The 14,405-nt window shown below is 36.0% G+C and overlaps 1 protein-coding gene across 1 annotated transcript; it reads left to right on the top strand.

The window, feature by feature from the left end:
• Positions 1 to 11,714: 11,714 nt before the first annotated feature.
• Positions 11,715 to 13,775, top strand: LOC140152027 (melatonin receptor type 1A-like). The gene is made up of 2 exons (XM_072174327.1): positions 11,715 to 12,280; positions 13,730 to 13,775. The coding sequence occupies exons 1-2, from the start codon at positions 11,715 to 11,717 to the stop codon at positions 13,773 to 13,775; spliced, it is 612 nt and encodes a 203-aa protein (XP_072030428.1).
• Positions 13,776 to 14,405: the final 630 nt, after the last annotated feature.

Below are 14,405 nucleotides of genomic sequence, written 5' to 3'. Positions count from 1 at the left end.
TAGCTATCTTCGGTAGATAGCAAATGCGCATGAATTCATTATAACGGGAAAACTCATTTTAAAACACGTTTCATGAGCAGAAATATTTTGATTGAAATAAACAAAATAGGCCTACCGTCTTACGCAACTTTTGATTAGTAATACTATGACTGGGAAAAAAGTCAGTTTGTGAATAAAGGTTTTTCAGTATTAACTTGTTTCTCATGCACTTCGACAACGCACGTATTATTCATCAATGGTTTTGCTATTCTACTGAAGATGATTGACAGATCGAATGTCGCGCGGCATTGCGTAAAAAACGCGATAATTTGATACTGCACGCGTTATGCGCGCATCCGTTACGCTTATGACGTTCTCGTACTCCGTTTCAAAAATAATATCACAATGACTCTGCAGACCTAACTTAACTGCTTAAATATTTTAACTTAATCTTCAGTAGATAGCACTTGGCCTACTGGAGACCCAAATTACACCATCAATTTAATTTAAGCTATCGTCAGTTGTAATAGTTGTAATAAACAAAACACGAATTTACCATAATTTTAAACTAAATGAAAATGTGGCGAGACATGCCGTAATTTGCTCGATTCTGGTGCCGGTGCCTATAGAGCTCCTGCATTGATTTACATGGGTAATATTAAAATGGAAATATCTCAAGAACCGAATACCGTATGACGCTGAAACAAACTTTGAAATAAAGCTTTTAGATAGCACCACTAACAGGGTTCTACAATAATAAGCTATCTCTTTGAGACAAAATGACAACATGCATTTAGTATGAGTTATCTTCAGTAGATAGGAAAAACACGTGAATTCAACATAATTATTATGCCTAGAAAAAGAAAATATCGCAACACTTAGAAATTTTGCTTTGATCTTGAATAGATAGCGCCACTGTCACAATTCTAAAAACATCAATCTATTTCGTTCAAGAGATAAGAGTAACAAAATGCTTTAAATTTAGCTATCTTCGGTAGATAGCAAATGCGCATGAATTCATTATAACGGGAAACTCATTTTAAAACACGTTTCATGAGCAGAAATATTTTGATTGAAATAAACAAAATACCGTCTTACGCAACTTTTGATTAGTAATACTATGACTGGGAAAAAGTCAGTTTGTGAATAAAGGTTTTCAGTATTAACTTGTTTCTCATGCACTTCGACAACGCACGTATTATTCATCCCTGGTTTTGCTATTCTACTGAAGATGATTGACAGATCGAATGTCGCGCGGGATTGCGTAAAAAACGCGATAATTTGATACTGCACGCGTTATGCGCGCATCCGTTACGCTTATGACGTTCTCGTACTCCGTTTCAAAAATAATGTCACAACACTCTGCAGACTTAACTGCTTAAATATTTTAACTTAATCTTCAGTAGATAGCACTAGGCCTCTTGGAGACCAAAATTACACCATCAATGTAATTTAAGCTATCGTCAGTTGTAATAGTTGTAATAAACAAAACACGAATTTACCATAACTTTAAACTAAATGAAAGTGTGGCGAGACATGCCGTAATTTGCTCGATTCTGGTGCCGGTGTCTATAGAGCTCCTGCATTGATTTACATGGGTAATATTAAAATTGAAATATCTCAAGAACCGAATACCGTATGACGCTGAAACAAACTTTGAAATAAAGCTTTTACATTTCTTTATCTATTTTATGTCATTTGGTGTTGGTTGCATTCGTGTGGTTTTGCTATCAACTGCAGATAGCTCAAATTTAAATGCCCGTTGGTTGTCGTTTTTGTCTGCTGAACGAGATAAAGCGATATTTTAAAGAATCATTTTACTGGTATGCTATCTTCTGAAGGGGACACACCACCATAAGATTCCGCGGTGAAAAAGTGCAACCCGTAAATAGTCCCTGTAAAACGTAGAAATTGAGCTTATTTGTTTAATTTTTCAGCCAATATGAGTCTCAGATACCTTTCATTGATGCAATATTAAACCTGGGATGGTTTTGATGAAATTATGAGCAGAAAAAATGATTTTAAATCTGTCCTTGCGGACTAATCGCGCAAATCATGTATCGATGTAAAATCCCAAGAATTGAGTTTTCAACGGCTTAGAAATCACGGGATGGGGTAAAAATGTCAAATTTGCAACAACAAAAAGCAAAAACTGACATTGGCAATCAATGAGCAAAAGAATATATATTACAACTTAAGGATTATCCCATAACCATGTCCAATTTCATTGCTCTATCTATTGCAGGGAAATAATTATGAGAGATTTCCGAGACGCTTTTTTTTGGGTAATATTAAAAAGTTGTTTCTTGTTCTATCTACTGAATAGGTATATAGCTGAAATAAAATGCAGGCCTATGTTGTCTTCCCCCTGCGCGAGATAGAGTGATATTTTCGAATCGAATTAGGTTTACTGGTGCTATATATCTACTGAGAATCAAATTAAAATTCCAAGTGTTGCGACATTTTGGTTTGGTTTAATTTTAAATTCATGTGTTTTCTTTCTTATCTACTGAAGATAGTTGAAATAAAATGCAGGCCTACGTTGTCATTTTTGTCTCCTGAACGAGATGGATTGATATAGAATTAGGCCTGCTGGTGCTATAAATATCTACAGAAGATCCAAATAAAATTTAAAGCAGTGAAGACTTGCTTTAAACATGTTTATTTAGTGCTTGCTTTTAAAATGTTTATTTTTGACCACCATACTGGAAATTTCTTTGTCTTCAGTAGATAGCACCACTAACAGGGTTCTACAATAATAAGCTATCTTATTGAGACAAAATGACAGCATGCATTTAGTTTGAGTTATCTTCAGTAGATATGAAAAACACGTGAATTCAACATAATTATTATGCCTAGAAAAAGAAAATATCGCAACACTTAGAAATTTTGCTTTAATCTTGAATAGATAGCGCCACTATAACAATTCTAAAAACATCAATCTATTTCGTTCAAGAGATAAGAGTAACAAAATGCATTAAATTTAGCTATCTTCGGTAGATAGAAAATGCGCATGAATTCATTATAACGGGAAAACTCATTTTAAAATACGTTTCATGAGCAGAAATATTTTGATTGAAATAAACAAAATACCGTCTTACGCAACTTTTGATTAGTAATACTATGACTGGGACAAAGGCATTTTGTGAATAAAGGTTTTTCAGTATTAACTTGTTTCTCATGCACTTCGACAACGCACGTATTATTCATCCATGGTTTTGCTATTCTACTGAAGATGATTGACAGATCGAATGTCGCGCGGGATTGCGTAAAAAACGCGATAATTTGATACTGCACGCGTTATGCGCGCATCCGTTACGCTTATGACGTTCTCGTACTCCGTTTCAAAAATAATGTCGTGCAATACTCTGCAGACCTAACTGCTTAAATATTTTAACTTAATCTTCAGTAGATAGCACTAGGCCTACTGGAGACCCAAATTACACCATCAATTTAATTTAAGCTATCGTCAGTTATAATAGTTGTAATAAACAAAACACGAATTTACCATAACTTTAAACTAAATGAAAATGTGGCGAGACATGCCTTAATTTGCTCGATTCTGGTGCCGGTGTCTATAGAGCTCCTGCATTGATTTACATGGGTAATATTTAAATTGAAATATCTCAAGAACCGAATACCGTATGACGCTGAAACAAACTTTGAAATAAAGCTTTTACATTTCTTTATCTATTTCATGTCGTTTGGTGTTTGTTGCATTCGTGTGGTTTTGCTATCAACTGCAGATAGCTCAAATTTAAATGCCCGTTGGTTGTCGTTTTTGTCTGCTGAACGAGATAAAGCGATATTTTATAGAATCCTTTTACTGGTATGCTATCTTCTGAAGGGGACACACCACCATAAGATTCCGCTGTGAAAAAGTGCAACCCGTAAATAGTCCCTGTAAAACGTAGAAATTGAGCTTATTTGTTTAATTTTTCAGCCAATATGAATCTCAGATACCTTTCTTTGATGCAATATTAAACCTGGGATGGTTTTGATGAAATTATGAGCAGAAAAAATTATTTTAAATCTGTCCTGGCGGACTAATCGCGCAAATCATGTATCGATGTAAAATCCCAAGAATTGAGTTTTCAACCGCTTAGAAATCACGGGATGGGGTAAAAATGTCAAATTTGCATCAACAAAAAGCAAAAACTGACATTGGCGATCAATGTGCAAAAGAATATATATTACAACTTAAGGATTATCTCATAACCATGTCCAATTTCATTGCCTTATCTATTGCAGGGAAATAATTATTAGAGATTTCCGAGAGGCTTTTTTGCACGTTGGGAAGCGTAATGGTGATGTGCCCCCTGAAGATCAAATTAAAATTTCAAACGTTGCGATATTTTGTTTTGGTTTATAATTTTAAATTCATGTGTTTTTTTGTTCTATCTACTGAATAGGTATATAGCTGAAATAAAATGCAGGCCTATGTTGTCTTCCCCCTGCGCGAGATAGAGTGATATTTTCGAATCGAATTAGGTTTACTGGTGCTATATCTACTGAGAATCAAATTAAAATTCCAAGTGTTGCGACATTTTGCTTTGGTTTAATTTTAAATTCATGTGTTTTCTTTCTTATCTACTGAAGATAGTTGAAATAAAATGCAGGCCTACGTTGTCATTTTTGTCTCCTGAACGAGATGGATTGATATATTAGAATTAGGCCTGCTGGTGCTATAAATATCTACAGAAGATCCAAATAAATTTAAAGCAGCGAAGAGCCCGGATGTCGCCAGTGCCACTATTGAGATATGCTCAATTGAACTTAACAATAAACAATAGAAAACAAAGGATTTATTGACTGTTTTATTGATTTTTCACTACTTAAAAGTACTATAGACATGATATACATCATTTTAAAGCTAATTTCAAGCAGAATATTTTGGTTGAATATCTCAAAAATGATGATTGGCGACTTCAGGGCTCAGTTGTGCAAAACCAACTGTTACATGATATAGATCCATCTCCATACGTTACGAAAAAAGTTTTTTAAAAAAAGAGGAAAAAACATTTTATGTCTTTTTTGGAACTGGCAACACTGCAAGTTTTCACATATTGAAAAATGTGATATTTTACCCCCAAAAATCTACATGCCGGAGCACTCTGGATATTAATCTTATAGGAGGTGGTGAAGGTGACTTGGCCCCACTCATATCTGATGAGAACAGCTTGGGCACTTGTATAGATTGGAAGTAGTGTTGCCATAAAAAGATGCATTTTGGTGATTTAAAAAATGAGATTTTTACAGAATATGATATAATTTGCTACTCAGAAGCAGGTTTCTTAAGATTTAATGTATCTCTCCATATCCTTATGATATAGGGGTCATAGTAGACTACCCCGTAGTCCACTTGCCCATTGTGCATACTCTGGATATTGTATTTAAGCTTAAAACTCTGATTTAATTAATGTGTGCACAATTGATAGATTTTCACATCTGATCAGTCACCCTACTCCCTCTGTTTGTTAGCTTCCCAAGTGGACTACTGACATTGCCTTGCGGTTAAGATTTTTAACACGGGACTCTATGGAGAGTTAGGCCAATTTCTGGCCTAACTAAAATTGTCCATGATGTAATGCATCTTTAAATGGATCTGCCTTGTGATTGGTCGCCCATACCTCGCTATGGTTTAAATCATCTGGGCCCGCGCCATTACCATTAACTACACCGTAAACAACTGTCTGTGGTATATCTGCGGCGCTTTTGTGTTGACGCGAAAGTTAATCTCTCATCAAACATCTAGCGCGTCCATGCTTAGTACTTGTGGTTAATGGACTGATAAACAAGTATGCTTGACAGTGTGTTTTTAGAGAGCAAAGTCCAGGGGGTAAAGTTCTGCTTACAATTCAAAGTTCATAGTCGGATTTTCGGGGTTCGCTATCAATAAACTGGTAGATTCCAAAATCAGAATTGTTCAGTATTAAAGTATGCCGTTATAATTATGCAAGATAATGTTGCATTCAATTAGTTTTATTGTCACTAATCGTCTGATATTTTTAACTCTTTATGACCATTTTACTATTGAATACTTTAATTTTAATAAACATCAGTATAATTTTGAGTTCAACGAAATGGGTTCATCATGACTAATAACATATTTTAAATAAAATTCGACTATGGCATAGTCTAGGGTCATAGGTGCACTAATTCCTGATGAGAAAAGCTTGTTATATATTGTGTATCAAAAGGCAGTGTTGCCAGAAAATGATTTCTGTAAATTATAAAAAGAGATTTATACACAACTTATTTTGTTACACTGATCACTGATGCATGTTTCTTGTATCTCTCCATATCTTTATCATAAAGGAGTCTTAGGTTTACTCATTTCTTATGAGAAAAGTTTGTGTTATATTGTATATCAAAAAGCAGTGTTGCCAGGAAATTATGCTTTTCTGTAAATTATAAAAAAAGAGATTAATACACAATATTATATAAGTTGTTACACTGATCACTGATGCAGGTTTCTTGTATCTGTCCATATCTTTATTATAAAAGGAGTCTTAGGTTTACTCATTTCTTATGCGAACAGTTGTAATAAGAAATGAGTAAACCTAAGACTCCTTTATGATCAAGATATGGAGAGATACAAGAAACATGCATCAGCAGTGTAACAATTTATATAATATTTTTGTATTAGAGTGCACACCCCTAAATACAAGTCTCCTACACCCTGGGAGGAAAAAATACATTAGAAAAGACTTAAAACCCAACTATTAGGCCCTGATTCATATTTAATCCTCATTTAGGCCTGGGAAATAGATTGTCTGTGAAAAATGAGCAGGATCTGACTTTTTATGACAATTTGGCTAAACTTTCAAAATGTGTTACATTTCAGAAACACCAAGCTATTCGTTAGGTGGCGTAAGCTGTGTGGGCTATAGGGTGATCTAGTCGGCATTTTTCTGCGAAAAAATGCTGGACTCCGTATATAATTTCTACAATGGATGTCTTCATCTGTCCTTCGACTTGCAGAAAGGGGGAGTTTTGAAGAAGTGAGTCGCTCTGGAGTCACGAAAATGACGTTTTCCCAGACCCTGTTTGTAAACAAAGTCAATGGGAGCTATTTACTGGTGTGCACCCATTAATCTCTTTTTTATAATTTACAGAAATGCATCATTTTCTGGCAACACTGATTTTTAATATTCAATATAACAAACTTTTCTCATAAGAAATGAGTAAACCTTTATGATAAAGATATGGAGAGATACCAGAAACATATGCATCAGTGATCAGTGTAACAATTTATATAATATTTTTGTATTAATCTCTTTTTTATAATTTACAGAAATGCATCATTTTCTGGCAACACTGCTTTTTCATATACAATATAACAAACTTTTCTCATAAGAAATGAGTAAACCTAAGACTCCTTTTATAATAAAGATATGGAAAGAAACAATAAACCTACATCAGTGATCAGTGTAACAATTTATATAATAAGATTTTGTATAAATCTCTTTTTTATAATTTACAGAAATGCATCATTTTCTGGCAACACTGCTTTTTTATATACAATATAACAAACATTTCTCAATAGAAATGAGTAAACCTAAGACTCCTTTATGATCAAGATATGGAGAGATACAAGAAACATGCATCAGTGATCAGTGTAACAATTTATATAATATTGTGTATAAATCTCTTTTTTATAATTTACAGAAATGCATCATTTTCTGGCAACACTGCCTTTTGATATACAATATAACAAGCTTTTCTCATCAGGAATTAGTGCACCTAAGACCCCTATATAATAATGATATAAGAAACCTGCTTCTGAGTAGCAAATTATATCATATTCTATAAAAAAATCTCGTTTTTATAAATCCAAAATGCATCTTTTTATGGCAACACTGCTTCCATTCTATACAAGTGCCCAAGCTGTTCTCATCAGATATGAGTGGGGCCAAGTCACCTTCACCACCTCCTATAAGATTAATATCCAGAGTGCTCCGGCATATAGATTTTTTTCGATGTAAATATGGGGTAAAATATCACATTTTTCAATATGTGAAAACTTGCAGTGTTGCCAGTTCTCTCGCTGCTTTCTCCAAAAGTGGTGCTTCTTTCACCAATCACTCTTTCTCCAGGAAACAGGCTTCTTTCGGCACTGCTCCACTGTATTTGACAGATGTGTTGTTTTATAAACCAGACTCCAGCAAGTCGACAGAAGAACTTTAATCCTTTGATGAGGAGGAGCACGTGTACTCAAACATCTTCTTCGTTGCTGTATCAAAAATAACACATTATTGGTAAACTGGTTAAAATGTAAATCCCTTTGAAGCACAATGACAACCAACACATACATGTAGAGTTTACAATCTCTCATGTTATTCTTCAAAGAACAAACTCAAGCTTCCAGCTTTGTATACACCAGAAAACCCAAAATCTATTAACAGACATTCTGTCATTCACTTCCTGGGGGATATCCTAAAAATGATGCAATGTAGAGAATGTTCCAGAATAGTGGGGTTTTCCCAGATTATTAATAACTCTGATTATTAACCACATTGTGAGCAGGATATCTTGGGAATTCATCATCTACTGCTTCACAGCGTCATTCGCCCAAAATCTTCAAGCTGTGGCTACACGCTAAGCTCAAGAGATGGGCAGGCCTGCCGAAATGCGCCAACACCTCTATTCTCTATAGAGAGATAACAAGGGCCTTCAACTGAAAGCTTTAACAACGCATTTCAAATGTATGCAGTTGGTGAAGTACCACATCATGAAATACACTGTGGACGAGGAGACACAGTTCATCTATGGTCACATAGAGCAGAGACAAAGAGGAAAGAAACAGTGGAATATGGTGTGAAAGAGCTGCACGAAAGAGAAAGACATCTTCTTTTTTTTTATCAACGAGCTATGCAGAGGGCAACATGGTCGCCAGGGCCTGGGCTTCATCAAGGGTCAGAAACGCCAAGAGCAGATGTCGAACCAAAAGCATAGGAGCACGCTATCATCCATTACCAACATGACCAAAGATGTCTCTGAATAGCACCTACTTGTCTCCTTATATGGAATGGCAAAACAAGGGCGCTTCCTCGGATAGGAAACAGCCATGCACATGGACACAAGATGGAATAGTCTCCTCTACTCCTGGTCACCTGAGATGCTGAAATTTTACCTTAACTCAATCCAAGACACACTACCCTCACCTGCCAACTTGAAGACCTGGAACTAGGTCAGTGTACTCTCTGTGGATACCACTGCTGCACAATGCTGTACATATTCAACTGCTGCCAGTACTCTCTTAGAACAGGCCGTTACAACTGGAGACATGACATGGTACGTTTGTGGAACACCTTACCGGTTCATATCAGAAATGCTGCTACTCTTGAATCATTCAAAACTATGCTCAAGACATATCTTTTCCCATAATGTTGTTTTCTGTATTTGATCATGTTTGCTGTTCTTTTTAATATGCTTGTTGCGCTTTGTAGCCACAGGAAAAGGCGCATTATAAACTATGTTAGTTAAGTTAAGTTTTACTCCGAAAGATAGTCCACCAACTAGTTCCTGCTGTTTTTAAAGCTATATGTGGGACAGAAGGCGACGGCCGGAGATCAACAAAGAGTTACCGGCATTTCATTCAGAACCGAGACTGGAACAAAGTACAGAAATGTAGCATGGCACAGAACCCAGAAAGACAACACCATACAAAGCTGTGAGGACTGGCTGTGAGGACTTCAGAGATAGTGACAACATCGAAAAGGCCAGACATAACTATCTACTCACCATCAGACAAGCAAGGCATCATAATTGAACTCACAGTACCTGCTGAGGAGAACTTAGCACAGGCCAACCTCAGAAAGAAAATGAAGTATGAAGATCATACTGCAGTTACTGTCCGTTTTCCTATACACAATACACAGTGCTCTTACCATTGACGCGCGACCTCTACAAATAGCCTACGTTAAAAGTATGGGGATTTGCCTAGTTAACGTCGCTGTGTGAAAAATAACCGGCCAATATTAAAAGTACTCTTCTAAAGTTCTAGGAAATATAGTTTTGTAACATGTCCTAAATTTTTAGCTAATTCAGATGTTTGGAAATATGCGTACTTTGGTGTTTTAGTGTATGTTATAGGTAATAGTACATTGCCTAGTTAACGTCGCTGTGTGAAAAATAACCGGCCAATATTAACAGTACTCTTCTAAAATTCTAGAAAATATAGTTTTGTAACATGTCCTAAATTTTTAGCTAATTTAGATGTTTGGAAATATGCGTACTTTGGTGTTTTAGGAAGGATATGTAAACGGCAGATAACACCAAAAATATGAAGAAATTATTTCCAAACCGTGTTAAGTCTGCAAACCACCATGCTTCTCATTTTCAAGAACGCTGGTTAACAATAAGCACGTATTGCCTCATTTCGTATACAAAGACCACCCAGAATTGTTCTCTAGCGCTCGCTTTATAATCGTGCACCCAACTGAAACTATAATCCCAGCGCATTGCTCCATTGTACGTGTAAAGCAGAAACATATGTTGTGTGTATTTAACCAGAGAAGATATGTTTTAATCAGTTGAGCTGTTTTCAATGAGTGTTATCTTGGTTTAATAGCTTTTAATGGGGTTTAAGTCCTGCAAAGGTCGAGGTGAATTCTACTGTAGACATGACTGCATCATGTCTAATCCAGGAAGGAGAAGCAGCAGGATGGGAACTGAAATACTTCCCAGTAGAGGTGGGAACAAGAGGACTCATAAACAACACACTTCGAACCTGCTTCAAGTTCTTTGGCCTCACAAACAAAGAAACCAAAAAGGCACTGGATACTGTGGCTAGAGCAACATACACTCTATGGCTTGCACGCAACAACAGACATTTTGGAAAATGGGAATTGGTGAATCGTCCGTATATGCCACCACTCGACCTACCTGAAGTTGAATAAATGGACCATAGGACCAGGATCCTGTGACCAATAGCTTGGCATTATTCGGGCACAGGTAATATCTTTTGAACCTTTATGTTAACACATGGAAATTGAAATGTTCACTTTGGGTTACTTTAACCAATAGAACATAATCTGAAAGTAGGAGATGGACAATATTAATTTAAGCCAAAAATGGCCTTGAAGAGATCAAGATTGTTGCCATCTTAGTAACGTTCTCAGGTAAAAACCCAAGAACTCCAATATCGTTGAGATGAAATGACCCAGTTCATAAAATCAATAGGTAATTCGGTTCTCATTTCTCATGGTCTTTTGCAATAATTCTGTCGGTCAAACGCGACTTTTCAATCAGAGCATGTTTGCATGTGTCAATTTGTAACGATGTGTGTCATTACACGCATTGACCATGTTGACATAAGCGGATGTAATACAAACGCAATACTTCAAAATTGAAAATCAGGGCACGTTCTTTATACAATTAATTAAAACTAAGACTATAGCCTACATGCAGAGTAACAAGTGTGGACGGACTAGCTGCGGACTTTGCTTTCACGTGGTTTAATTTGAAAGCATGCATTTACTGCGCTCTTATCATTCTTATCATGCTTTTATAGGTCACGTGCTTTCAGTCCATATGATCGATGAGACATTAGTGATTTACTCTTGAGTCGCGTAAAAGATCCACTACGGGAGCTTCAGTTGGAAAAAATTGTAAGTATTCGAGCAACATTATGTTGTGCGTGAAGTATATCATGAGTACAATTTGAAATTGCAAGCAACTGAAAACGGTGATTAACATTATATACGACTGCTAATTTCATATAACTGAACATGGAAGATAATATAACTGAACAAAGTGCAGTAGCTACAACATATCATCCTTATTACAAGAATTACATTGAAAGGCAAATATTGGCTTCACTAATAGGCATCATTGCAGTACTTGGGTTCTGTGGAAACTGTTTAGTTATTCTCGCTGTCGCATTATCACGGAAACTACGCAATTCCACCAATGTGTTTGTGGTAAACTTAGCTCTTGCAGATTTATTAACATGCTTATTTTTACCTTGGACAGCTATTGCAATTTTAAGCGAAGATGGTTGGACTTTACCAATGATCATCTGTATCATGGATGGATTTTGTCTCATAATGTGCCTCGGTTGTAGTATTAACACTTTAGCTTGCATATCAATTAACCGCTTAGTCTTAGTAACTAAAGCACGACAGAAATACACTTGGTTGTATACACCTAGAAAAATTGCAATCATGTTGTTTCTGATATGGTTGCTACCTGCTATTATTGCCACCATTCCCCTCGTGTCAGAAGCAGGAGAATTAGGTTATGACTTTTATTTCAGCACATGTTCTTGGGATTCTCAAAATAATGGCGCTGATCTGTATGGTATCATCATAACTGTTTCATTTTATCCTTTTCAACTTTCAACTATTGTTATTTGCTACTTTTACATTTTTTACTATGTTCGGAAACATATTAAGAAAGTAACGGCATCAACAGAAATACCTTCCGTTTCAGGTAGATGCCACACTGGTACTAATGATAGTAACGGTCCGATAACCCAATCTGCATGCAGTAATGCTACCTACGTCAAGGAAAAGAATATGTTATGGAAACGTCAAGCTGGTGTCACGAAAAACTTGTTTTATATTGTTTGTATGTTTCTGATATGTTTCACACCATACGCGGTGTGTATCATTCTCCAGACATCAAGTGTGATCTTCATGTACACAGTAGTGATATTATTAAGCAACAGCTGTGTTAACATCTTTGTCTATGCTTCCAAGCATCCCGATTTCCGAAATGTGTTTAAGTGTATATTTCTTTGTAAATTTTCGTCAATACGTTAATTTTTACGAATTGCTTTGTAAAACAGATAACGTATTTGCATATCATTAATAAAGATATAATGAACAGTATAAAAAATAATGGGCCTTTAATCAATCCCTGTGTAACGCCACATTATTATTGGTCTGAAATCAGAGACTGGAATGAAGTAAGTAGGACTTACACAAGTATATCTGTGATATTTGAATTCTTCTACACAGTCGCTATGAAATGATCAATGCATTTTTTGCCAAAGCTCTACCATTCCCAAGATGCTGTGAACTACCAAATCGCAACAATTTTAAAATAGTTGCTAACCTTAATCTTCATTCTCGAGGTGATACCTCAACAGTACTTCATAGACATTACACGATCAGAAACTGAATGAAGATTTGATATTCTTCAGCTTCACTTACTTTACAAAATCGGAGCTTATACTTAAGCCGATGGATTACGAGGCGTAAGCTACACTAACAAGTTCCACATCGTTGAATCAGGCAATAGGTTGGACTAGTGTGAAGCTACGAAGAGTATCATAGTATAATATAAAATGAAGAAGAGCAGTTATTCACTTGTAGAACATCAGCGCAGTCACCTTCGGTCGGAGCCTTATTTCACCCGTATTAAGATGAGCACTCCATTAATCACTATGTGAAGGTGAAATTGCATTTTTGTATTTGCTCTTTTTGTCTCGGAATATAAATCAAAACTTGTCTCCGAGGTCTCTGCAGAGGCCTAACTGCCTTTAACTGCAGTCTTTGTGTCCATGATGTTTTTCCTCTTTCCACTTGGAACTCTAAGGGCATCAATGCATTTGCTTAGTGACGCATTGTAGAAGCCCCTGCTTCCAATAATTGGGAAGTAGTAGGTGCATCAGCCTCTGTTTTCACTTCTGGCTACAAGTTCTTGGTATTTGCATTTTATTCTTGCATATGCGTTTGACAAGTTCTCCTCCATCGGGACAGTAAGTTCTATATGACAACAACCGTTTTTGTCCTTTCAGAATAGATGGTGAATATCAGGACGCTTTGCTTTCTCTGTATGCTTAGCTCATAATATGGTCAGCGAGTTCAAGACACAGTGACAGTGTATATGCATCAGCCTTTTCAATAATTGGTTTGATACTGGATAGTGTGAATAGCTTTGCCAGCTCTGCCTTGACTATACTTCTTACATGCTTGAGATTGTTGACAAGCGCTCCATCTTCTCCAAGTACTCTATGTTTTTCCGGTCACCGGGAGATTTCGATTTCGATTAAAATTTGGATACGCGTTTCTCACACGATAATCCTGATTTCATTTATGACTTGGAGAACTTGGTGATTTAAAAAAAAAGAAATAGTTAACATGCTTCTAATTTCAATGTTGAGCTCTATTTTGCATTTTTAATTAGCAATATTATTTCACGGAAACCTAATCAAGCCCAAAATAAAAGTTTCCATGGCCAAACTACAGTAACGTTGAAAAAAAGGTCACCAAATACCACCAGATTAGGTAGTGTTTCGTAAGGTTCTCTTTCTGATTTTGGTAGCTATTTATCTTCAACTAGGCGAACTAAATTGTACTCATCATGTACCTTTTTTTCCAAGTACAGTACTTGAAAAGAATAATTTATTATTATTATCTTTTGATATGAGATAAACATATTTCTTAGTAACAGTAAACAAAAAAGTAAATGGA

Source organism: Amphiura filiformis, chromosome 5, assembly GCF_039555335.1.
Source record: "Amphiura filiformis chromosome 5, Afil_fr2py, whole genome shotgun sequence".
NCBI classification, from domain to species: Eukaryota; Metazoa; Echinodermata; class Ophiuroidea; order Amphilepidida; family Amphiuridae; genus Amphiura; species Amphiura filiformis.
The sequence above is the reverse complement of the archived record's forward strand: the minus strand, read 5'-3'. Positions and strand labels throughout refer to the sequence as shown.

Coding starts and splice junctions, on each gene's coding strand:
- LOC140152027 (XM_072174327.1), top strand. CDS start 11,715: ATGGAAGATAATATAACTGAACAAAGTGCAGTAGCTACAACATATCAT. Junction 12,281..13,729: donor CAAAATAATGGCGCTGATCT/GTATGGTATCAT, acceptor TTGTCCTTTCAG/AATAGATGGTGAATATCAGG.